The sequence below is a fragment of the Osmerus mordax genome, unplaced genomic scaffold (genome assembly GCF_038355195.1).
Source record: "Osmerus mordax isolate fOsmMor3 unplaced genomic scaffold, fOsmMor3.pri Scaffold_154, whole genome shotgun sequence".
In the NCBI taxonomy this organism is placed as follows: domain Eukaryota; kingdom Metazoa; phylum Chordata; class Actinopteri; order Osmeriformes; family Osmeridae; genus Osmerus; species Osmerus mordax.
The window spans coordinates 1-27,078 of record NW_027120466.1 but is presented as its reverse complement, the minus strand read 5'-3'; the positions used below and the strand labels follow the sequence as shown (position 1 = coordinate 27,078).

Genomic DNA, 27,078 nt, shown 5'->3' with positions numbered 1-27,078 from the left:
GGGGGGGGGGCTCAGTGATGCTTCTGTGGGGTCATCCCCAGCAGTAACATCTGTACCATCTCTGCTCTGAGAGAGAGAGAGAGAGAGAGAGAGAGAGAGAGAGAGAGAGAGAGAGAGAGAGAGAGAGAGAGAGAGAGAGGAGGGAGAGAGAGAGAGAGAGACAGGGATAGAGAGAGGAGGGAGAGAGAGAGGAGGGAGAGAGAGGAGATTGAGAGAGAGAGGAGGGAGAGAGAGAGAGGATTGAGAGAGAGAGGAGGGAGAGAGAGAGAGAGACAGGGAGAGAGAGAGGAGGTAGAGAGAGAGGAGGGAGAGAGGAGGGAGAGACAGGGAGAGAGGAGAGAGAGAGAGGAGGGAGAGAGAGTAGGGAGAGAGAGGCCAGGATGGAGAGTGACGGCCCATTTGATGACATAATTGCCACTTTTACTTCTTTGTTCTGTGTTCAATCACTCTTTAAACTGAAGCTTGGGGTCACACACACACCTAGATCTTGAGGTAGTCTCTCAGACACATCAGTCAGTAAATAGCAGTCATTCTCCAATCCCCCTTTGCCTCTTCCTGCTCTGATGTGTCATCCTCAGACCTCAACAATAAGAGTGTGAAAGGGAGAATCTTGTGTATTATCATGAGGTTGTGTATCATGAGGTTGTGTATCATGAGGTTGTGTATTATCATGAGGTAGTGTATCATGAGGTTGTGTATTATCATGAGGTTGTGTATCATGAGGTCGTGTATCATGAGGTTGTGTATCATGAGGTCGTGTATCATGAGGTTGTGTATCGTGAGGTTGTGTATCGTGAGGTTGTGTATCATGAAGTTGTGTATTATGAGGTGGTGTATTGTGAGGTTGTGTATTGTGAGGTTGTATATTATGAGGTTGTGTATCGTGAGGTTGTGTATTGTGAGGTTGTGTAGATCAAAAGTAGTGAGCTGCTGTGGTGTAGGGGGGTGTAGGGGTGGTGTAGGGGCGGTGTAGGGGCGGTGTAGGGTGGTGTAGGGGTGGTGTAGGGGTGGTGTAGGGGCGGTGTAGGGTGGTGTAGGGGTGGTGTAGGGGTGGTGTAGGGTGGTGTAGGGCATTGTAGGGGTGGTGTAGGGGTGGTGTAAGGCGTTGTAGGGTGGTGTAGGGGCAGTGTAGGGGCAGTGTAGGGGCGGTGTAGGGGCGGTGTAGGGCGTTGTAGGGGTGGTGTAGGGGTGGTGTAAGGCGTTGTAGGGTGGTGTAGGGGTGGTGTAAGGCGGTGTAGGGCGGTGTAGGGGTGGTGTAGGGCGTTGTAGGGGTGGTGTAGGGGTGGTGTAGGGCGTTGTAGGGGTGGTGTAGGGTGGTGTAGGGGTGGTGTAGGGCGTTGTATGGGTGGTGAAGGGTGGTGTAGGGGTGGTGAAGGGGTGGTGTAAGGCGGTGTAGGGTGGTGTAGGGGTGGTGTAGGGGTGGTGAAGGGGTGGTGTAGGGGCGGTGTAGGGCGATGTAGGGGCGGTGTAGGCCGGTGTAGGGTGGTGTAGGGGTGGTGTAGGGGTGGTGTAGGGGCGGTGTAGGGGTGGTGTAGGGGTGGTGTAGGGCGGTGTAGGGGTGGTGTAGGGGTGGTGTAGGGGCGGTGTAGGGGTGGTGTAGGGGTGGTGTAGGGCGGTGTAGGGGTGGTGTAGGGGTGGTGTAGGGGCGGTGTAGGTGTGGTGTAGGGGCGGTGTAGGGGCGGTGTAGGGGTGGTGTAGGGCGGTGTAGGGGTGGTGTAGGGGTGGTGTAGGGGCGGAGTAGGGCGGTGTAGGGTGGTGTAGGGTGGTGTAGGGGGGGTGTAGGCCGGTGTAGGCCGGTGTAGGGGCGGTGTAGGGGCGGTGTAGGGGTGGTGTAGGCCGGTGTAGGGTGGTGTAGGGGCGGTGTAGGGGCGGTGTAGGGGGTGGTGTAGGCCGGTGTAGGGTGGTGTAGGGTGGTGTAGGGGCGGTGTAGGGGTGCGCTCCAGAGACAAGCCTCCAGTCAGCCCCAGCCCTCCAGCTGTACCTCCAGTGTTGGGGTGCAGGGAACACAAAGCTGGATGTGATTACCTACAAGAGAGTCATGCTCCCTCACCCCGCCGCCAACCCTGCCCCTCGACGCGCCCTACACCGAATCAAAGCAAACACGAGCCAGGCTCAGAGAGCTTCTGAAGTGAGGGGAAATACGGTGGCCCAAGGCTGGCGACCCTCTTCCTTTCATTTCACTCTTCATAAAGATCCTCACAAATGAAAAATGTTACGCAACACACAAAGCAGATGAGGAGAGGCTGGACTTGTTGAAGGGTCAGTGGTAGGATCACTTGGAGAAGGTCACGGAGGAGCCCAAATTCAAACCCCGTAATTGAGTAACAGGGGTCGCTGATTGCAAGACGAAGGGTACGTCCACGGGATGGGGCGGGCGATGGAGTCGGTGGGCCGAGGCTGCGATCATTTACAATGAAGAAGAGAAACAAAGAGGTTGGAGGTGCTGGGTGCCTGGGGGAGTGAGGTGCTGGGTGCCTGGGGGGGTGAGGTGCTGGGTGCCTGGGGGAGTGAGGTGCTGGGTGCCTGGGGGAGTGAGGTGCTGGGTGCCTGGGGGAGTGAGGTGCTGGGTGCCTGGGGGGTGAGGTGCTGGGTGCTTGGGGAGTGAGGTGCTGGGTGCCTGGGGGAGTGAGGTGCTGGGTGCCTGGGGGGGTGAGGTGCTGGGTGCCTGGGGGAGTGAGGTGCTGGGTGCCTGGGGGGTGAGGTGCTGGGTGCTTGGGGGAGTGAGGTGCTGGGTGCCTGGGGGAGTGAGGTGCTGGGTGCTTGGGGGGGTGAGGTGCTGGGTGCCTGGGGGGGTGAGGTGCTGGGTGCCTGGGGGGTGAGGTGCTGGGTGCCTGGGGGAGTGAGGTGCTGGGTGCCTGGGGGAGTGAGGTGCTGGGTGCCTGGGGGAGTGAGGTGCTTGGGGGGTTGAGGTGCTGGGTGCCTGGGGGAGTGAGGTGCTGGGTGCCTGGGGGAGTGAGGTGCTGGGTGCCTGGGGGAGTGAGGTGCTTGGGGGGTTGAGGTGCTGGGTGCTTGGGGGGTGAGGTGCTGGGTGCCTGGGGGAGTGAGGTGCTGGGTGCCTGGGGGAGTGAGGTGCTGGGTGCCTGGGGGAGTGAGGTGCTGGGTGCCTGGGGGAGTGAGGTGCTGGGTGCTTGGGGGGGTGAGGTGCTGGCTGCTTGGGGGAGTGAGGTGCTGGGTGCCTGGGGGGGTGAGGTGCTGGCTGCTTGGGGGAGTGAGGTGCTGGGTGCCTGGGGGAGTGAGGTGCTGGGTGCTTGGGGGAGTGAGGTGCTGGGTGCTTGGGGGAGTGAGGTGCTGGCTGCTTGGGGGAGTGAGGTGCTGGGTGCTTGGGGGAGTGAGGTGCTGGGTGCCTGGGGGAGTGAGGTGCTGGGTGCCTGGGGGGGTGAGGTGCTGGGTGCCTGGGGGGGTGAGGTGCTGGGTGCCTGGGGGGTGAGGTGCTGGGTGCTTGGGGGGGTGAGGTGCTGGGTGCCTGGGGGAGTGAGGTGCTGGGTGCCTGGGGGAGTGAGGTGCTGGGTGCCTGGGGGGTGAGGTGCTGGGTGCCTGGGGGAGTGAGGTGCTGGGTGCCTGGGGGAGTGAGGTGCTGGGTGCCTGGGGGAGTGAGGTGCTGGGTGCCTGGGGGAGTGAGGTGCTGGGTGCTTGGGGGAGTGAGGTGCTGGGTGCTTGGGGGAGTGAGGTGCTGGCTGCTTGGGGGAGTGAGGTGCTGGGTGCTTGGGGGAGTGAGGTGCTGGGTGCCTGGGGGAGTGAGGTGCTGGGTGCCTGGGGGGGTGAGGTGCTGGGTGCCTGGGGGGGTGAGGTGCTGGGTGCCTGGGGGGTGAGGTGCTGGGTGCTTGGGGGGGTGAGGTGCTGGGTGCCTGGGGGAGTGAGGTGCTGGGTGCCTGGGGGAGTGAGGTGCTGGGTGCCTGGGGGGTGAGGTGCTGGGTGCCTGGGGGAGTGAGGTGCTGGGTGCCTGGGGGAGTGAGGTGCTGGGTGCCTGGGGGAGTGAGGTGCTGGGTGCCTGGGGGAGTGAGGTGCTGGGTGCCTGGGGGGTGAGGTGCTGGGTGCTTGGGGGGGGTGAGGTGCTGGGTGCCTGGGGAGGTGAGGTGCTGGGTGCTTGGGGGGGGGTGAGGTGCTGGGTGCTTGGGGGAGTGAGGTGCTGGGTGCCTGGGTCTGGCTCCGTAATGGGAGTAGGGGTTTCATTAATTGAAAAGCACAATAGTACCAGTCTGCCCCCCCCCCCCCCCCCTCCAGCACCACACACACACACACACACAGATGGAGAAAGAGAGAGAATTTTCTCTCTGTAATTAGATCAATTGGGCATGAAGTGAAGAGGCGTCATTCAGGAGTGTGGCAGTCTGAAGTGGGATCACTGCCTGGGCTTTGATTAGAATGTGATTGTTAATGCAGAACCGGAGACCACTCTGTAGAGATCCCTTATTTTCTAATTAGGGGTCCGCAGAATAGTTTGTGTTTATTTTGAAATGACTGATGTGTGTGTGAATCCCAACATTAAGAAAAGCTTGACCTTAATGAGCGTCATAAATAGCTTTTATAGCAAACGTGCTTGTCACGATCAAACCATTAAAGGTAATTAATGACTTCTCTGATAATTCACCTGAGTACTTTATGTTCGCTTGCCAGCTAGCAGGGCTGTGTTCGGCGCTCATTTCAACAGAGGGATTTTCAGCTGGGACTCTAATGGGACATGATGATTTTTCCAACGTCCTGTATACTTGTGATACAACGTAGGTCTTAATGGGTCTTTAATGTGTCCTTTGCAGCATATTTGAATGTAGATTAGCACTATTATTACGTATGCAATATCTCATCACAGTCAAAGTGCAGCCACACTAAAGAGTTGTATCCTGTGACTGGTTTCAAAGCAGTGTTATAACAACCTAAAGTGAGTCAATCCTTTCCATGGACTCACATGGCATCGGCCCCAGCCTGGGCCCCAGCCCTCGTCCCTGGGCCCCAGCCCTCGTCCCTGGCCCCCAGCCCTCGTCCCTGGTCCCCAGCCCTCGTCCCTGGGCCCCAGCCCTCGTCCCTGGCCCCAGCTCTCGTCCCTGGCCCCCAGCCCTCGTCCCTGGGCCCCAGCCCTCGTCCCTGGGCCCCAGCCCTCGTCCCTGGGCCCCAGCCTGGCCCCCACCCCTCGTCCCTGGGCCCCACCCCTCGTCCCTGGGCCCCACCCCTCGTCCCTGGGCCCCAGCCCTCGTCCCTGGACCCCAGCCCTCGTCCCTGGACCCCAGCCTGGCCCCCACCCCTCGTCCCTGGGCCCCACCCCTCGTCCCTGGGCCCCACCCCTCGTCCCTGGGCCCCACCCCTCGTCCCTGGGCCCCACCCCTCGTCCCTGGACCCCAGCCCTCGTCCCTGGGGAAGGGGAGTGGGTGGAGTGGGTGGACATGCTGGGTGGACCAGTGGACCAGGGGATTATATCAGTCTGGGTCCCAGTCCCATTCTCACATGGAGAGATGGGGTGACTGTGTGTGTGAGTGTGTGTAGGTGTTAGGACGTGTGTGTGTGTGTATGTGTGTGTGTGTGTGTGAGTGTGTGTGTTAGGACGTGCACGTGTGAGGGATGGGCCTCGTCAACCAGGGGTAGCGGCTTGTGTCAACCCGCCCACGCCCCCCCGCCCCCACGCCCCCCCGCCCACGCCCACGCCCCCCCCCCCACGCCCCCCCACCCATGCTCCTCCCCTGTGTTCTCTGAGAGGATGGAGACGTATTCCGTGCGCTGATCCATGGCGGGGTGGCAGGAGTCTCACTCCCAGAAGGTCACACAGCTTCCATGTGAAACAGGAAGTGACACAGGCTACGCCGGACTCGCTAACCGCATGACCACTCCATCTTGACCCCACCAGAGCAGACCCCCCGCCACCCTCGCCAGCTCCCCCAGACCCCCCGCCACCCTCGCCAGCTCCCCCAGAAATGCTTTGACAAACGTTGTCGGGACTCAGAATGTACTTTTAGTTCTAGGTGAAAATAATTCCTGATGAAGTTACAGTTTGACTCCTCACTGTGGCGTGTCAGTCAGTTGTTAGAAGTCATCAAAGCACATCATTCACAACACAGTAACCTTCCCTGACCAAGGCCTAGGGAAGTAAACAGTAAAACATTACAAATATAGAAAATGTAGGTAATGCCAGGTAAACTAAAATGACTAAACAACAGATAAACAAACCAACCAAAAACTATTTTTTATTATAATAAAAAAATCTAAAAACTGACCATGTCGCTGACTGCAGCCTCTCCCACCAGGCCAGGAGCAGAGCGTCACGCAGGGACAGCAGCACCGGCTCTGCCTGCGTCACAGTAACATGGAATGAGGACAGCATGGATGTACTAGAAGTGGCTGCCACTTTAATACTGGGTAATGGGAGACCAGGGCTGGAGTATTCCCCGACCATGCCTCACAGTATGGAGCGCATTTTAATACCACCCTACACAAGTGCTTAAATGCCTCAAGGCCTTCATGTGGAAGTAATATTGATGTGTAAATAGGATAAATACCAACAAGCAGGGTTTTAAAGGATAGAGTAAATAAACATTACCTAATACACTGCCAACACCACAGGAGTGTCTGCCCAGAGGCAGGAGGGATGCCACAGGAGTGTCTGCCCAGAGCCAGTTAACATGTGGGTGGGAGAGCAAGAAGCCAGGCTGCTTGTCCTTCCTTGAAGCACAATACTAAATACATGTCAAGTAACCCATTCATGTCAATAACCCCCTTTTTAACAAATGTCAATAATGTTGCTATTATTTGAAATTTTTACCTGCAACGGTATGTGTCATTTTTAGGGATGGGTATCGAGAACCGGTTCTTGTTTAGAACCGGTTCCCAGTGAATCGATTCCTTGGAATCGTTAGCAAAATTCCTTAACGATTCTGTTAACATTCTCTGTGCCGTTGCGCATGCGCAAACTTTTATAGTTTATTCAGACAGACTGCAGCAAACATGGCAACTAGGAAGAGGCGTTCTAAATTTGGTTGTATTTCACACGACAAAATGACAACAACGCCACTTGTAACACGTGTAAAAAGTAGATTTCGTCGAAGGGAGGAAATACTACAAATACGAAGAAGCATTTGAACACACAGCATTGAATGAAGTTACTGGAACGTCATGTGTTCGATGCATGCAGCAGCGCAGCTAACATTCGCGCTTCATCTCTAACTATCTAAGGTAGAGCTAAACTGCTCAAAAGTGATCACAACCACTTGTTACTGTGTGAAGCAATTTGCCTTTATTGTGTGTAGTCGATCTAGTTATCTTCTATCCCGTCGTTTGAAGCATACATTTTAGCTCCGGCATTCGTCTCCCATTAGTATTGATCTTATTGATCATTTCATGTTATCGGAGCGGCGTGTGTTATCAGCAAACGTTCGCGTGTCCCCTTATTAAACTGAGCATATCGATTTTTAATCCTTTGTTAAACTTAGCATTTTAATTGTTTAAACTTTTAATAGTCCTGTTAAATGTGCCTGAAACGCCTAAACAACATACCCAAAGTACATTGAAAGCTGTTGTTGAACCATTTGGAGTACATGCATGTAAATGGTCTCTTTCGAAAGGTGACACTGAAGTTATTTCCCCTGTTGTTAGGACCCCTGTAAATCCTACTGGTATTGAGTAATAGAAGGTTGAACACAAGGAAACTGAAAGTTTCTATCTCCGACTAGATTTTGTTTTGAAAACAGAGGCCTGAAGAGGCCTAGAGGTGGTAGGTATTAGCTAATTACAGAGCCAGTCAAAGCCAGTTTGAGAAATTTGTTTAGAATGAGTGTGTGTGTGTGGGGGTGCAGGACGCACAGACCTAGTTGGCTGTAGATGGGAGAATCGATAAGAGAATCGATAAGGAATCGAATCGATAAGCAGGAATTGATAAGGAGTCGGAATCGTTAAAATCTTATCAATACGCAGCCCTAGTCATTTTGTATGATCATTCTTTGTAACAAACCATAACCACAATGTGTTTCAGCATACAGACATGGAACGTTCTGGAAACCAGTCTGCTTGCGACCAGTAATGCAGGTGGAAAACACATCATTCAGCACTGACACAAAAGCAGTTTACAGTTGTGCATAAAAACATGTGAAAATACATTTTCTATCTGCTTTATCACTCTATTGACACTATAAAAAAGTCTAGTTAGGAAACATCCTAATCTGATTGATTGAGACATGATTAAAACTGCTGAAACACAACCTCTTTGTTTTCCCACAAGTGCAGAGAGAGAGAAAGCGTCTCTTGGATCCGACTCAGCCAGATAATGAAGAAGTTAATAGGAGAAATGATACGCTGAAACCATCCTCAACCAGCCAAGTCCTACAATTTAATCTGTAATAAATAATCGGGCATCATTGGGAGATGGCATCTCATAATGGCAAATGAAATATGCTGGTATGATAGGTACAATAAATCTGGATTTACCTATCGTTCCCCGAGGCTAGGACAATATGTAACTGTAGCGCTCTCTGTCAAGAGGAGCACATCTCATAAAATATAAATGGGCACTAATTAGGCAAGCCTTCCTTTTCACACTCACTACTTCTATTGACATTTTCGGTGCACCCTCGCCCCCTCCGCCCCCTCCGCCCCCTCCGCCCCCCCCGCCCCCTCCGCCCCCTCCGCCCCCTCCGCCCCCCCGCCCCCCCAATCCCATAAGTCACTGGGATAAGAAGTCCCCAGATTGCATGTAGCAGGGCTGTTAGAGGGTAGTTGAGCTGGGAAGGGACAGATAAATCTGCTCTCCTGTGTGTTACTGTCTCTGTTGTGCTGCACCCCAACACCACCCTGCCAACACCACCCTGTACAGCCCTGCATGTTACACCACCCTGTACAGCCCTGCATGTTACACCACCCTGCCAACACCACCCTGTACAGCCCTGCATGTTACACCACCCTGTACAGCCCTGCATGTTACACCACCCTGTACAGCCCTGCATGTTAAACCACCCTGCCAACACCACCCTGTACAGCCCTGCATGTTACACCACCCTGTACAGCCCTGCATGTTACACCACCCTGCCAACACCACCCTGTACAGCCCTGCATGTTACACCACCCTGTACAGCCCTGCATGTTACACCACCCTGCCAACACCACCCTGTACAGCCCTGCATGTTACACCACCCTGTACAGCCCTGCATGTTACACCACCCTGTACAGCCCTGGATGTTAAACCACCCTGCCAACACCACCCTGTACAGCCCTGCATGTTACACCACCCTGTACAGCCCTGCATGTTACACCACCCTGCCAACACCACCCTGTACAGCCCTGCATGTTACACCACCCTGTACAGCCCTGCATGTTACACCACCCTGCCAACACCACCCTGTACAGCCCTGCATGTTACACCACCCTGTACAGCCCTGCATGTTACACCACCCTGTACAGCCCTGCATGTTACACCACCCTGCCAACACCAGCCTGTACAGCCCTGCATGTTACACCACCCTGTACAGCCCTGCATGTTACACCACCCTGCCAACACCACCCTGTACAGCCCTGCATGTTACACCACCCTGTACAGCCCTGCATGTTACACCACCCTGTACAGCCCTGCATGTTACACCACCCTGCCAACACCACCCTGTACAGCCCTGCATGTTACACCACCCTGTACAGCCCTGCATGTTACACCACCCTGTACAGCCCTGCATGTTACACCACCCTGCCAACACCAGCCTGTACAGCCCTGCATGTTACACCACCCTGTACAGCCCTGCATGTTACACCACCCTGCCAACACCACCCTGTACAGCCCTGCATGTTACACCACCCTGTACAGCCCTGCATGTTACACCACCTTGTACAGCCCTGTATGTTACACCACCTTGCCAACACCAGCCTGTACAGCCCTGCATGTTACACCACCCTGTACAGCCCTGCATGTTACACCACCCTGCCAACACCACCCTGTACAGCCCTGCATGTTACACCACCCTGTACAGCCCTGCATGTTACACCACCCTGCCAACACCACCCTGTACAGCCCTGCATGTTACACCACCCTGTACAGCCCTGCATGTTACACCACCCTGCCAACACCACCCTGTACAGCCCTGCATGTTACACCACCCTGTACAGCCCTGCATGTTACACCACCCTGCCAACACCACCCTGTACAACCCTGCATGTTACACCACCCTGCCAACACCACCCTGTACAGCCCTGCATGTTAAACCACCCTGCCAACACCACCCTGTACAGCCCTGCATGTTACACCACCCTGTACAGCCCTGCATGTTACACCACCCTGCCAACACCACCCTGTACAGCCCTGCATGTTACACCACCCTGTACAGCCCTGCATGTTACACCACCCTGCCAACACCACCCTGTACAGCCCTGCATGTTACACCACCCTGTACAGCCCTGCATGTTACACCACCCTGCCAACACCACCCTGTACAGCCCTGCATGTTACACCACCCTGTACAGCCCTGCATGTTACACCACCCTGTACAGCCCTGGATGTTAAACCACCCTGCCAACACCACCCTGTACAGCCCTGCATGTTACACCACCCTGTACAGCCCTGCATGTTACACCACCCTGCCAACACCACCCTGTACAGCCCTGCATGTTACACCACCCTGTACAGCCCTGCATGTTACACCACCCTGCCAACACCACCCTGTACAGCCCTGCATGTTACACCACCCTGTACAGCCCTGCATGTTACACCACCCTGTACAGCCCTGCATGTTACACCACCCTGCCAACACCAGCCTGTACAGCCCTGCATGTTACACCACCCTGTACAGCCCTGCATGTTACACCACCCTGCCAACACCACCCTGTACAGCCCTGCATGTTACACCACCCTGTACAGCCCTGCATGTTACACCACCCTGTACAGCCCTGCATGTTACACCACCCTGCCAACACCACCCTGTACAGCCCTGCATGTTACACCACCCTGTACAGCCCTGCATGTTACACCACCCTGTACAGCCCTGCATGTTACACCACCCTGCCAACACCAGCCTGTACAGCCCTGCATGTTACACCACCCTGTACAGCCCTGCATGTTACACCACCCTGCCAACACCACCCTGTACAGCCCTGCATGTTACACCACCCTGTACAGCCCTGCATGTTACACCACCTTGTACAGCCCTGTATGTTACACCACCTTGCCAACACCAGCCTGTACAGCCCTGCATGTTACACCACCCTGTACAGCCCTGCATGTTACACCACCCTGCCAACACCACCCTGTACAGCCCTGCATGTTACACCACCCTGTACAGCCCTGCATGTTACACCACCCTGCCAACACCACCCTGTACAGCCCTGCATGTTACACCACCCTGCCAACACCACCCTGTACAGCCCTGCATGTTACACCACCCTGTACAGCCCTGCATGTTACACCACCCTGCCAACACCACCCTGTACAGCCCTGCATGTTACACCACCCTGTACAGCCCTGCATGTTACACCACCCTGCCAACACCACCCTGTACAACCCTGCATGTTACACCACCCTGCCAACACCACCCTGTACAGCCCTGCATGTTACACCACCCTGTACAGCCCTGCATGTTACACCACCCTGTACAGCCCTGTATGTTACACCACCCTGCCAACACCAGCCTGTACAGCCCTGCATGTTACACCACCCTGTACAGCCCTGCATGTTACACCACCCTGCCAACACCACCCTGTACAGCCCTGCATGTTACACCACCCTGTACAGCCCTGCATGTTACACCACCCTGCCAACACCACCCTGTACAGCCCTGCATGTTACACCACCCTGTACAGCCCTGCATGTTACACCACCCTGCCAACACCAGCCTGTACAGCCCTGCATGTTACACCACCCTGTACAGCCCTGCATGTTACACCACCCTGCCAACACCACCCTGTACAGCCCTGCATGTTACACCACCCTGTACAGCCCTGCATGTTACACCACCCTGCCAACACCACCCTGTACATCCCTGCATGTTACACCACCCTGTACAGCCCTGCATGTTACACCACCCTGCCAACACCACCCTGTACAGCCCTGCATGTTACACCACCCTGTACAGCCCTGCATGTTACACCAGCCTGCCAACACCACCCTGTACAGCCCTGCATGTTACACCACCCTGCCAACACCAGCCTGTACAGCCCTGCATGTTACACCACCCTGTACAGCCCTGCATGTTACACCACCCTGTACAGCCCTGCATGTTACACCACCCTGCCAACACCACCCTGTACATCCCTGCATGTTACACCACCCTGTACAGCCCTGCATGTTACACCACCCTGCCAACACCACCCTGTACAGCCCTGCATGTTACACCACCCTGTACAGCCCTGCATGTTACACCAGCCTGCCAACACCACCCTGTACAGCCCTGCATGTTACACCACCCTGTACAGCCCTGCATGTTACACCACCCTGCCAACACCACCCTGTACAGCCCTGCATGTTACACCACCCTGTACAGCCCTGCATGTTACACCACCCTGCCAACACCACCCTGTACAGCCCTGCATGTTACACCACCCTGTACAGCCCTGCATGTTACACCACCCTGTACAGCCCTGCATGTTACACCACCCTGCCAACACCAGCCTGTACAGCCCTGCATGTTACACCACCCTGTACAGCCCTGCATGTTACACCACCCTGCCAACACCACCCTGTACAGCCCTGCATGTTACACCACCCTGTACAGCCCTGCATGTTACACCACCTTGTACAGCCCTGTATGTTACACCACCTTGCCAACACCAGCCTGTACAGCCCTGCATGTTACACCACCCTGTACAGCCCTGCATGTTACACCACCCTGTACAGCCCTGCATGTTACACCACCCTGCCAACACCACCCTGTAAAGCCCTGCATGTTACACCACCCTGTACAGCCCTGCATGTTACACCACCCTGCCAACACCACCCTGTACAGCCCTGCATGTTACACCACCCTGTACAGCCCTGCATGTTACACCAGCCTGCCAACACCACCCTGTACAGCCCTGCATGTTACACCACCCTGCCAACACCAGCCTGTACAGCCCTGCATGTTACACCACCCTGTACAGCCCTGCATGTTACACCACCCTGTACAGCCCTGCATGTTACACCACCCTGCCAACACCACCCTGTACATCCCTGCATGTTACACCACCCTGTACAGCCCTGCATGTTACACCACCCTGCCAACACCACCCTGTACAGCCCTGCATGTTACACCACCCTGTACAGCCCTGCATGTTACACCAGCCTGCCAACACCACCCTGTACAGCCCTGCATGTTACACCACCCTGTACAGCCCTGCATGTTACACCACCCTGCCAACACCACCCTGTACAGCCCTGCATGTTACACCACCCTGTACAGCCCTGCATGTTACACCACCCTGCCAACACCACCCTGTACAGCCCTGCATGTTACACCACCCTGTACAGCCCTGCATGTTACACCACCCTGTACAGCCCTGCATGTTACACCACCCTGCCAACACCAGCCTGTACAGCCCTGCATGTTACACCACCCTGTACAGCCCTGCATGTTACACCACCCTGCCAACACCACCCTGTACAGCCCTGCATGTTACACCACCCTGTACAGCCCTGCATGTTACACCACCTTGTACAGCCCTGTATGTTACACCACCTTGCCAACACCAGCCTGTACAGCCCTGCATGTTACACCACCCTGTACAGCCCTGCATGTTACACCACCCTGTACAGCCCTGCATGTTACACCACCCTGCCAACACCACCCTGTAAAGCCCTGCATGTTACACCACCCTGTACAGCCCTGCATGTTACACCACCCTGCCAACACCACCCTGTACAGCCCTGCATGTTACACCACCCTGCCAACACCACCCTGTACAGCCCTGCATGTTACACCACCCTGTACAGCCCTGCATGTTACACCACCCTGCCAACACCACCCTGTACAGCCCTGCATGTTACACCACCCTGTACAGCCCTGCATGTTACACCACCCTGCCAACACCACCCTGTACAACCCTGCATGTTACACCACCCTGCCAACACCACCCTGTACAGCCCTGCATGTTACACCACCCTGTACAGCCCTGCATGTTACACCACCCTGTACAGCCCTGCATGTTACACCACCCTGCCAACACCACCCTGTACAGCCCTGCATGTTACACCACCCTGTACAGCCCTGCATGTTACACCACCCTGCCAACACCACCCTGTACAGCCCTGCATGTTACACCACCCTGTACAGCCCTGCATGTTACACCAGCCTGCCAACACCACCCTGTACAGCCCTGCATGTTACACCACCCTGTACAGCCCTGCATGTTACACCACCCTGCCAACACCACCCTGTACAGCCCTGCATGTTACACCACCCTGTACAGCCCTGCATGTTACACCACCCTGCCAACACCAGCCTGTACAGCCCTGCATGTTACACCACCCTGTACAGCCCTGCATGTTACACCACCCTGCCAACACCACCCTGTACAGCCCTGCATGTTACACCACCCTGTACAGCCCTGCATGTTACACCACCCTGCCAACACCACCCTGTACAGCCCTGCATGTTACACCACCCTGTACAGCCCTGCATGTTACACCACCCTGCCAACACCAGCCTGTACAGCCCTGCATGTTACACCACCCTGTACAGCCCTGCATGTTACACCACCCTGCCAACACCACCCTGTACAGCCCTGCATGTTACACCACCCTGTACAGCCCTGCATGTTACACCACCCTGCCAACACCACCCTGTACATCCCTGCATGTTACACCACCCTGTACAGCCCTGCATGTTACACCACCCTGCCAACACCACCCTGTACAGCCCTGCATGTTACACCACCCTGTACAGCCCTGCATGTTACACCAGCCTGCCAACACCACCCTGTACAGCCCTGCATGTTACACCACCCTGCCAACACCAGCCTGTACAGCCCTGCATGTTACACCACCCTGTACAGCCCTGCATGTTACACCACCCTGTACATCCCTGCATGTTACACCACCCTGCCAACACCACCCTGTACAGCCCTGCATGTTACACCACCCTGTACAGCCCTGCATGTTACACCACCCTGCCAACACCACCCTGTACAGCCCTGCATGTTACACCACCCTGCCAACACCACCCTGTACAGCCCTGCATGTTACACCACCCTGCCAACACCACCCTGTACAGCCCTGCATGTTACACCACCCTGTACAGCCCTGCATGTTACACCACCCTGCCAACACCACCCTGTACAGCCCTGCATGTTACACCACCCTGTACAGCCCTGCATGTTACACCACCCTGTACAGCCCTGCATGTTACACCACCCTGTACAGCCCTGCATGTTAGCTCATATTACTCATACTCTACTCATATTTACACATCTAGTCTGGTCTGATGTGAAATGATCTGTTCAGTTCGATGTGCTGGAGCAACACATTCCATCCTAGGTACATCCCAAAATACATGAACCTGTGGAGTAAATATTTTTTGCATATTCAGATGCTTTTAGCTTTTTATGTATATTTACATTTACATTTAGCAGACGCTCTTATACAGAGCGACTTACAGTAAGTACAGGGACACTCCCCCGAGGCAAGTAGGGTGAAGTGCCTTTCCCAAGGACACAACGTCAGTTTTGCATGACCGGGAATCAAACTGGCAACCTTCGGATTACTAGCCCGACTCCCTCACCGCTCAGCCAACTGCCTCCGTATATGTTTTTTTCTACTACAGTATAAAGCATACATGTATATCATTATTACAGTATTACTGCATGAGTAGCCTATCTTTATTTCCCTCTCCCACTCTCTCTCTCTTTGTATGTACATATCTTATATATATGTAAATCTATATATCTAGTTAAAATACATCCACTGTGTGCGTCCAGGATAATAGAAGTGTGGGACTGGTTTACCACGATGACATCTCCATCTATCACTGCATGTGCCTATGAAAGCTGCTCTGCTTTCCATCACCTCACCTTCCCCTCAGCATCCGAGCCTCCACAACATCTCTACTCACCGAGACCTCTCCCATAGGGTTAGGTGATGGGGGCTGTGTGTGAGTGTATGGGGGGCTGTGTGTGTGAGTGTATGGGGGGCTGTGTGTGTGAGTGTATAGGGGGCTGTGTGTGTGAGTGTATGGGGGGTTGTGTGTGAGAGTGTATGGGGGGCTGTGTGTGAGTGTATGGGGCGCTGTGTGTGAGAGTGTATGGGGGGCTGTGTGTGAGTGTATGGGGGGCTGTGTGTGTGAGTGTATGGGGGGCTGTGTGTGTGAGTGTATGGGGGGCTGTGTGTGAGTGTATGGGGGGCTGTGTGTGAGAGTGTATGGGGGGCTGTGTGTGAGTGTATGGGGGGCTGTGTGTGTGAGTGTATGGGGGGCTGTGTGTGTGAGTGTATGGGGGGCTGTGTATGTGAGTCTATTGGGGGCTGTGTGTGTGAGTGTATGGGGGGCTGTGTGTGTGAGTGTATGGGGGGCTGTGTGTGTGAGTGTATGGGGGGCTGTGTGTGTGAGTGTATGGGGGGCTGTGTGTGTGAGTGTATGGGGGGCTGTGTGTGAGTGTATGGGGGGCTGTGTGTGTGAGTGTATGGGGGGCTGTGTGTGTGAGTGTATGGGGGGCTGTGTGTGTGAGTGTATAGGGGGCTGTGTGTGTGAGTGTATGGGGGGCTGTGTGTGTGAGTGTATGGGGGGCTGTGTGTGAGTGTATGGGGGGCTGTGTGTGTGAGTGTATGGGGGGCTGTGTGTGAGTGTATGGGGGGCTGTGTGTGTGAGTGTATGGGGGGCTGTGTGTGAGTGTATGGGGGGCTGTGTGTGAGTGTATGGGGGGCTGTGTGTGTGAGTGTATGGGGGGCTGTGTGTGTGAGTGTATGGGGGGCTGTGTGTGTGAGTGTATGGGGGGCTGTGTGTGAGTGTATGGGGGGCTGTGTGTGTGAGTGTATGGGGGGCTGTGTGTGTGAGTGTATGGGGGGCTGTGTGTGTGAGTGTATGGGGGGCTGTGTGTGTGAGTGTATGGGGGGCTGTGTGTGTGAGTGTATGGGGGGCTGTGTGTGTGAGTGTATGGGGGGCTGTGTGTGAGTGTATGGGGGGCTGTGTGTGTGAGTGTATGGGGGGCTGTGTGTGTGAGTGTATGGGGGGCTGTGTGTGAGTGTATGGGGGGCTGTGTGTGTGAGTGTATGGGGGGCTGTGTGTGTGAGTGTATGGGGGGCTGTGTGTGTGAGTGTATGGGGGGCTGTGTGTGAGTGTATGGGGGGGGCATCCCTAGCTGGCTCAAATTAATAAAACTGTGACGTGTGCTCAGCGCAGGCCTGCTTGTTGAACATATGCTGAAAGCATGGCTAAGCCATCTGGCTCAGAGTCAAGTATTCCCACCAACTGTAGTCTTACGCTACCTGACAGTGGAAAAGCTCTATTCCCCGGGCATCAGGGGCACAAATGGAGAAATATTATTGAAATGATTATCTGCATCAAGACTCAGATTTGGGCTGACATTTCGCCGGCTCTGTGTAATCCGAGGGGTTGTCTAGGAGAGGGCGGAGTGGGGGTTTGCCGGTAAGCCTTGGCGGGATGATTAATGAAGCCAGGATACAGGATGGACCCAGCACACCTCCACCCAGACCCAGGGGCCGAGACCCGCATATGAAGCAGGCCTGCGCTGCTCATCTCCCTGGGAGAGAGCGCAACATCCCCAGCAGCAGGCACCAGCCCTGGTTACAGTCCTAGTTCCTCAGTCTCAGCCCCAGCCCTAGTCCTAGCCTTAGCCTTAGCCCCAGCCTCACCCCCAGCCCCAGCCTCATCCCTAGCCCTAGCTCCAACCTCACCACCATCTCTTCCTCTACCCCCAAACTCAGCCCTAGCCCCTAGCCCCAGCCCTAGCCCCAGACTCAGCCCTACCCCCAGACTCAGCCCTAGCCCCTAGTCCCAGCCCTAGCCCCAGCCCTAGCCCCAGACTCAGCCCTAGCCCCTCGCCCCAGCCCTAGCCCCTAGCCCCAGCCCTAGCCCCAGACTCAGCCCTAGCCCCAGCCCTAGCCCCTAGCCCCAGCCCCAGCCCTAGCCCCAGACTCAGCCCTAGCCCCAGCCCTAGCCCCAGCCCTAGCCCCAGACTCAGCCCTAGCCCCAGCCCTAGCCCCAGCCCTAGCCCCAGACTCAGCCCTAGCCCCAGCCCTAGCCCCTAGCCCCAGCCCTTGCCCCAGCCCCAGCCCTAGCCCCTAGCCCCAGCCCTAGCCCCAGACTCAGCCCTAGCCCCAGCCCTAGCCCCAGCCCTAGCCCCAGACTCAGCCCTAGCCCCTAGCCCCAGCCCCTAGCCCTAGCCCGAGACTCAGCCCTAGCCCCAGCCCCAGACTAAGCCCTAGCCCCTAGCCCCAGCCCTAGCCCCTAGCCCCAGCCCTAGCCCCTAGCCCCAGCCCTAGCCCCAGACTCAGCCCCAGCCCTAGCCCCAGCCCTAGCCCCAGACTCAGCCCTAGCCCCAGCCCCTAGCCCCAGCCCTAACCCCTAGCCCCAGCCCTAGCCCCAGACTCAACCCTAGCCATCAGCATGTTCTCCAGAGCCGAGCCAGAGATCCCGGCTCAGCAGCCTCGCTCACAGTGTCTGCTAGCAGAGAGGGGAAAGGTGGAGACCATGACATCCTACAGCACCTTCCAGAACATCCACCTGCTCCCCTGTCTTCATCCAGAACATCCACCTGCTCCCCTGTCCTCATCCAGAACATCCACCTGCTCCCCTGTCCTCATCCATAACATCCACCTGCTCCCCTTTCCTCATCCAGAACATCCACCTGCTCCCCTGACTTCATCCAGAACATCCACCTGCTCCCCTTTCCTCATCCAGAACATCCACCTGCTCCCCTGTCCTCATCCAGAACATCCACCTGCTCCCCTGTCTTCATCCAGAACATCCACCTGCTCCCCTTTCCTCATCCAGAACATCCACCTGCTCCCCTGTCCTCATCCAGAACATCCACCTGCTCCCCTGTCCTCATCCAGAACATCCACCTGCTCCCCTGTCTTCATCCAGAACATCCACCTGCTCCCCTGTCCTCATCCAGAACATCCACCTGCTCCCCTGTCCTCATCCAGAACATCCACCTGCTCTAGGAGCGGTCAACACAACATTTTATAAATGTCCCCTTTAATATATTGTCAGATAAACATGTATTAATCGTTTGGTAATTCATTGTCAATAACTGAAATACTATGTGTTTGGATAACAGTATTATGATTTTTCTTCATGTCTGACCAATGCACTCGTACTCCTTCTCTCCATCTCTCCTCTCCTCCAGCTCTCTTCCTCCTTCTCTCCATCTCTCCTCAGATCTCTTCCATCTCTCGCCCTGTTGTCACTATCATCTCTCACCTCTCTGCCCCCCGTTCCCCCTGCGTCTCCCCCCAGCCCTCAGGCTGGATGGATGGGGCCCTGAAGTCTCTCAGGACCCTGGTAATCGGATAACAGCAAAGAGACTTGTAGACCACGTGAAACAACACTGTAGCTCATGAATGAACACGGCTCACTGCGGGGAGAGCGACTCTGAGGAGGAGCAGCCTGTCTTTAATCATGCCCTGTCGATGCTTAGTCACAGACAATGTTGCTTTGTTAAAAGTGTACTGTAATTAATAACTGGGGGAGTGGAGAACAATAGGGGAAGCCTCTATTACCTGACGTACAATACTGGAGTGGTGACTTCCTAACATTGTCAGTTAGATGTTTACCTATTGTGATCTAGCCACTGACACGGCACAATGGGGTTTACCTTGAGAATAAGACCAGAGAGGATGATTAATTGCAAGCTCACTGGTTTTACAGCTTCAAGAGTAAATCAACTGCTAAGAAGTGCTAACTTGCTAAAATATAAACTAATTTTAGGCTCCAGATATTAAAATATAATCCATCTTCTTCCTCCACTGGGGAAAGCTAATTAGAAAATGTGACTGGCATAGCAGAGAGGAGGTGGTGGAATAGTGGGATTAGGTTCAGGAGCAGAAAATCAGAGCTTCCTGCTAAACCTCTGGATTTCTATACATTACAAATCAAGTCCTTACCATTGGTTCACATTATTATTATATTATCAAAGACATGTGCTACTTTATACCTATGTCTATAGACTATGTACATGATACTTGATATTATAATTAAAAATAAAGACATGAAAAAACTAATGTAAAATAAATGTGTCATTCAAATGTCATGCAACACAAATAGATCTATTCGAAAAAGAAAACTGCAATTCTAAATATTCATGTTTCCTCTTTATAGACCACTAGAAAGTAACAGAAATATGTAAAATAACAATAAAGTAACAAATATGTAAAATAACATGAGAGATATTTATGCTGCATTTCAGATGTGTTTTTTTTGGAGCAGCCCTCTCTTTCTCTCTCTCTACCTCTCTCTCTCTACCTCTCTCTCTCTACCTCTCTCTCTCTCTTACAATAACCAATAAGCATCAGGGGCCTGAGGCGAGCTGGGGATGGTACCTGGCAGTGACTTGGCCAGTGTTCAGCTCTTGTGTTCTTCATATGTATTGACCTTATGCAGTAAAACATCCACTGCCTATTGTACAATGCAATTCATCCCCCTAAGGTACGCAAGGGTTCAAACCAGCAACTGGTCATCCTGCTCTGCTCCTGAGGCACGTCATACAACATGGCAGTTTGGACGTACCGGAAAAACCAGATAAAAATATATTTCTTCCATTTCTACTTTGTTGCTATCAATCCCAAACCCCTATTGTATTATCCCCCTCTCTTTTGCTCTCTCGCTCACTCTCTCTCAGAGACCAGTGGTGTAAATAGTACATGTGTAAATAGGTGAGCAGTGTCTATGAGTAGTGTATGAGAGGTGTGTATGAATGGAGTGTATGAGATGTGTGTGTGGTGTGTGTATAATGTGTGTGAGAGCAGTGTGTGTGTGTGTGTGAGCACCAAGAAGATGGCATGTGAAAGACATGAGGAAGGCAGGCTCTGTGGAAGGCAGGCAGGCTCTGTAGAAGGCAGGCAGGCTCTGTGGAAGGAAGGCAGGCTCTGTAGAAGGCAGGCAGGCTCTGTAGAAGGCAGGCAGGCTCTGTGGAAGGCAGGCAGGCTCTGTGGAAGGAAGGCAGGCTCTGTAGAAGGCAGGCAGGCTCTGTAGAAGGCAGGCAGGCTCTGTGGAAGGAAGGCAGGCAGGCTCTGTGGAAGGCAGGCAGACTCTGTGGAAGGAAGGCAGGCTCTATGGAAGGAAGGCAGGCTCTGTAGAAGGCAGGCAGGCTCTGTGGAAGGAAGGCAGGCAGGCAGGCTCTGTGGAAGGCAGGCAGGCTCTGTGGAAGGAAGGCAGGCTCTGTAGAAGGCAGGCAGGCTCTGTAGAAGGCAGGCAGGCTCTGTGGAAGGAAGGCAGGCTCTGTGGAAGGCAGGCAGGCTCTGTGGAAGGCAGGCAGGCTCTGTGGAAGGCAGGCAGGCTCTGTGGAAGGCAGGCAGGCTCTGTGGAAGGAAGGCAGGCTCTGTAGAAGGCAGGCAGGCTCTGTAGAAGGCAGGCAGGCTCTGTGGAAGGAAGGCAGGCAGGCTCTGTGGAAGGCAGGCAGACTCTGTGGAAGGAAGGCAGGCTCTGTGGAAGGAAGGCAGGCTCTGTAGAAGGCAGGCAGGCTCTGTGGAAGGAAGGCAGGCAGGCAGGCTCTGTGGAAGGCAGGCAGGCTCTGTGGAAGGCAGGCAGGCTCTGTAGAAGGCAGGCAGGCTCTGTAGAAGGCAGGCAGGCTCTGTGGAAGGAAGGCAGGCTCTGTGGAAGGCAGGCAGGCTCTGTGGAAGGCAGGCAGGCTCTGTGGAAGGCAGGCAGGCTCTGTGGAAGGCAGGCAGGCTCTGTGGAAGGAAGGCAGGCTCTGTGGAAGGAAGGCAGGCTCTGTGGAAGGAAGGCAGGCTCTGTAGAAGGCAGGCAGGCTCTGTGGAAGGAAGGCAGGCTCTGTGGAAGGAAGGCAGGCTCTGTGGAAGGAAGGCAGGCAGGCTCTGTGGAAGGAAGGCAGGCAGGCTCTGTGGAAGGAAGGCAGGCTCTGTGGAAGGAAGGCAGGCAGGCTCTGTGGAAGGCAGGCAGGCTCTGTGGAAGGCAGGAAGGCAGGCTCCCGGAGGCCCTAAGGACGGCCCCAGGAGAGCTGTGTGCTTCTGAGTGGTGACAGTTTAGAGGCAATAAGCCTGATGTGACCAATAATACAGCCCAGCAAAGTGGCCTGGAGAGATGGCTGTGTTCCTGCCTCCTGCAGAACAACACGGCAGAGTGTCATTGTGCTCGCACCGTGAGGCCCGTGAGTTAAAGTGATGTCATTTTGGGCCGCTGTCTGGAACAGGGGTGTAAGGTTCCTCATTAATGAAAACCTCTTTTTATTTGTGACATCTTTTTTTTCTTTTTCTCTTTCTTTCGATCACCTCTGCAAGCATCTTAGAAGGATGTAATTTAGTTTAGAGTGGCAATTTATCTTGTGTGGACCCTGTTCTGTTAACCCTTTCACCGTAGGATGTGGCAACGTAATCCATTAAGAGAAGCACATTCCCAGGTATTTCAGTCCTGTAATAGCTGTTGAATTGCTAGCCTGCTGAGTGTCCATTTAGCTGCTCTGAAACGCATCGCAATGCCTTTCTACTGTCTGTAATTACCCGGCAACACAGGATGGAGAAGGAAGGAACTTCTGATCTGAAACTTTTTTGGACGTAAACAGTCTCTCTGATGTACTGTGGATGAATGGAACGTTTTAGAATTTTGGTTTGGTGGAAAATAAAAATACAATTTTGGTTTGGGAAATAAAAAGTTACATTCCTTAACCTAACTGTAAAACTAAAATGGACAGAAAAATATTTTCCAAACAATACACTAGTCACTGACAAAGGGCATTCTGTTTCTTATATAAATAATCTTTAATCTATCTTTAATATAAATAATAGTATTTACTCCCATACTTTGACAGCACCTTGTGACTTGCGACAGGCCAAACTAAGTGATAAAATACTACTTCACATTCACCGCAAAAGAGATAAATAAATATTTGCTAAATAGATAATGCTTGGATTGATTTAGAACAGGTTATTTTTTGGTGCCATTGCTGGTCACTTGCCAATCTGTATTTCCGTTTGTTTTTGAAGGAAACTTCAGCAGAAACTTTGGTGGTCGCAAACATGCTGTTGGTAAGGTGCAGCCGTAGTGACCCCAGAGAATATGGCAAATTTCTGGGCTAGTTTGAAGTAGAGAGAAAAGAGAGGAGAGAGAGAGAAAAGAGAGGAGAGAGAGAGAGACAGAGAAAGAGAGAGAGACACAGAGAGAGAGAGAGAGAGAGAGACAGAGAGAGAGAGAGAGAGAGAGAGAGAGAGAGACAGAGAGAGAGAGAGAGAGAGAGACAGAGAGAGAGAGAGAGAGAGAGAGAGAGTGAGGGAAGGAAGGAAGGAGAGCAAAGAGAGCGAGAGAGGAGAGATAGGAGCAAAGAGAGAGTGCAGTGGAGGTAGGATGTGGTCTGTCTTTCAGTACAGGGTCAAGCAGTGGAAGGCTCATTTGGAATTCAGCACTGCAACATTGCCATCTTTTGGCCAGTCGGAGTACTCTGGCACCCAGGAAGCTGTCTGGGTGCTCCAAAAATGGTTTAGTAACAGCTTTTATTAATCTAAATCTTTGATTCACAATGGCTGTTTTTGTTTGTGTCCATGTATTTTATTATTGCTTGGTTTTATGTATTTTGTTAATTAAAATGTACAAAATATGATATGAAATGTAATGTAATGTATAATGTTCTTTAAATTTGAACATTTTGGAGCATTATAAATGAATGATCTTGTTCGGGAGAACATTGTTCTAGTCATGCGATGGTCTTGAGATGAGCTGGTGGACACAAGACATTTAGATTATTACATTAAGATATTAAAATGTCTACCACACCTTTATATTTACTATAATCCAAGTAGATAATTCAGAAAGGGCTTATTTAATATATATTTAATGATGATAATAATTGTTAGTATTATTGCTACTATTACACAGTCAGTGTTTGGGCTCTGCTTGTGTTGGGGGGGCCAGTCCCAGAGTGAGATCATCCAGTCCTGCCTGGCCCCTTGTCCTGTCTGAATATCACATGTGGCTGACAAGCCTGTAATGTTCTGCTCTCCCACGGTGTGTGTGGGACATCATGGATAAGGAAGTGGATCCGCTCTGACAGAGAGTGACAATTCATCCTTCCTTTCCTGTGACTGGCATGTCACATTCTCTGATGACTTTATTGTGCTGCCTGTCAGTGCACTTAATCTGTGTGTCAGTCAAACCGGCGCAGCCCACGCCAGAACCTCCCCAGCCAGGCTAATACCCACTCTTTTAATGACGTTATACTGGGTGTAATGTCATTCAGCGCTGCGCAGATACTATCTTTTATTTGCATCATTCAGCCAGAGAAGCGGCAGTGTCAGTGCGCGAGGCAGATAGAGAGCCGGTCATCTCCCGTACACTTCCAGGAGGATAACAGATGTCACAACTGGAGACTGGCCATTATTTAGACGTGTGTTTTTTTTATCTGGGCCAGACATGATGTCTCACTTAGTAACGCACAGAACCATGAGAGTCTCATGCCTTTCAAACTCTCCCATAACGTACAACTTCTCTTTTATATATCACATGCACAATTGTATGTGTTTGTTTGTTAGGGTAAGGTTTAGTTTCTGCGTTGGCTACACAATCCTACTTCCTTGGAGACAAAAGTGTCATAAAACAAACAGTTTGTCAGAAAACAAGCACATAGTAAGTGACACGTCATCATCAGTAGCTGAAAAGCGAGTGGCCAGGTGCCACAGCGTGTGGAAACAACATCTGTATCTATTAGAGCCGACCTGAGTGGTGCCGCTCTGCTGGGAGAGAGGCAGTTGATCTTCCTTAAAGACGACCCTAAACAAGTTGGCAGGCTGCAGCCGTGTTGATTCATGTGCCTCCTCCTCTCACAACCTTCATAACATCCACACAACTAACAACTGGGAATGATTCAGATTCTGTCAGAGGTGCATTTAGCTCCCTTGTCATTCTGAATAAGTAAACCAGCTTCAAAGGTAACTCAATCTTTTTTGTCTTTTTTCTTCTTTTTTTTACTGACAGTGCATTTTCTACCATCAGAGCTCCCAGCACCTAATTAAATGTATTTAGCATCATAAATATTCCTGGGGGACAGGTTGACACACTGAATTAATGTCTCGCCTCATGGACTCTCTCTATTACTGGGTATGGCATGAGAGAGTTCTACTGCCAGGTATCCACTGCTGCCTGCAAGCTCTGGGAACAGAGGCCACATTCATTTCTGCTCACTGTGAAACAATATTGAAAACACCATTCCTAAAACAGGTAGCACATCTCAGTCAGATCTTCAATTACAGAAATGTAACTGAACATACAAGCCAGGTGTGTTCTTTGTTGTTATTTGTATCAATAGTTCCAGCATTGACATAAAGCAGAGAGATTTCAGATAACTAGGTGTACTGTTTGTACCTATATTGACTGGTGCCTGATGACTTGGATCAGGGTGAACAGCGTGATGAATGGAGGGGAAAGGACTCGACGCAAACTGTCCTTCCTAGGAGAGGGCTTGGCCAGCCCCATCCAGCAGCTGTATCACTGCCACTGTCTGTCTGCCTTCCACCAGACTTCCCTCCAACCCTACTGCCTCCCTCACCTTGCTGGTCCATTCACCAGCTCTACTCCACAATAACCCCCCCCCACACCAACCCCCCACCCCCTAACACCCTAACCCCCCCACCCCCCCCCCACCCCAACCCCCCAACCCCCCCCACCAACCCCCCACCCCCTAACACCCAACCCCCCCCACACCACCCCCCACCCCCCCAACACCCCAACCCCCCCACACCAACCCCCCACCCCCAACACCCTAACCCCCCACACCAACCCCCCACCCCCTAACACCCTAACCCCCCCACACCAACCCCCCACCCCCTAACACCCTAACCCCCCCACACCAACCCCCCACCCCCTAACACCCTAACCCCCCCACACCAACCCCCCCACCCCCTAACACCCTAACCCCCCCACACCAACCCCCCACCCCCTAACACCCTAACCCCCCCACACCAACCCCCCACCCCCTAACACCCTAACCCCCCCACACCAACCCCCCACCCCCTAACACCCTAACCCCCCCACACCAACCCCCCACCCCCTAACACCCTAACCCCCCCACACCAACCCCCCACCCCCTAACACCCTAACCCCCCCACACCAACCCCCCCACCCCCTAACACCCTAACCCCCCCACACCAACCCCCCACCCCCTAACACCCTAACCCCCCCACACCAACCCCCCACCCCCTAACACCCTAACCCCCCCACACCAACCCCCCACCCCCTAACACCCTAACCCCCCCACACCAACCCCCCACCCCCTAACACCCTAACCCCCCCACACCAACCCCCCACCCCCTAACACCCTAACCCCCCCACACCAACCCCCCACCCCCTAACACCCTAACCCCCCCACACCAACCCCCCACCCCCTAACACCCTAACCCCCCCACACCAACCCCCCACCCCCTAACACCCTAACCCCCCCACACCAACCCCCCACCCCCTAACACCCTAACCCCCCCACACCAACCCCCCACCCCCTAACACCCTAACCCCCCCACACCAACCCCCCACCCCCTAACACCCTAACCCCCCCACACCAACCCCCCACCCCCTAACACCCTAACCCCCCCACACCAACCCCCCACCCCCTAACACCCTAACCCCCCCACACCAACCCCCCACCCCCTAACACCCTAACCCCCCCCACACCAACCCCCCACCCCCTAACACCCTAACCCCCCCACACCAACCCCCCACCCCCTAACACCCTAACCCCCCCACACCAACCCCCCACCCCCTAACACCCTAACCCCCCCACACCAACCCCCCACCCCCTAACACCCTAACCCCCCCACACCAACCCCCACCCCCTAACACCCTAACCCCCCCACACCAACCCCCCACCCCCTAACACCCTAACCCCCCCACACCAACCCCTCCCACCCCCTAACACCCTAACCCCCCCACACCAACCCCCCACCCCCTAACACCCTAACCCCCCCACACCAACCCCCCCACCCCCTAACACCCTAACCCCCCCCACCACCAACCCCCCCACCCCCTAACACCCTAACCCCCC

The 27,078-nt window shown here is 54.1% G+C and overlaps 1 protein-coding gene across 1 annotated transcript; it reads left to right on the top strand.

Annotated features, from left to right (window-relative positions):
- Positions 1-4,893: 4,893 nt before the first annotated feature.
- LOC136939175 (uncharacterized) lies at positions 4,894-5,356 on the top strand (the record flags this gene model as incomplete). Its single annotated transcript, XM_067232020.1, has 1 exon — positions 4,894-5,356. A coding segment is annotated over exon 1 (463 nt), but the record flags the coding sequence as incomplete, so codon positions are not given.
- Positions 5,357-27,078: the final 21,722 nt, after the last annotated feature.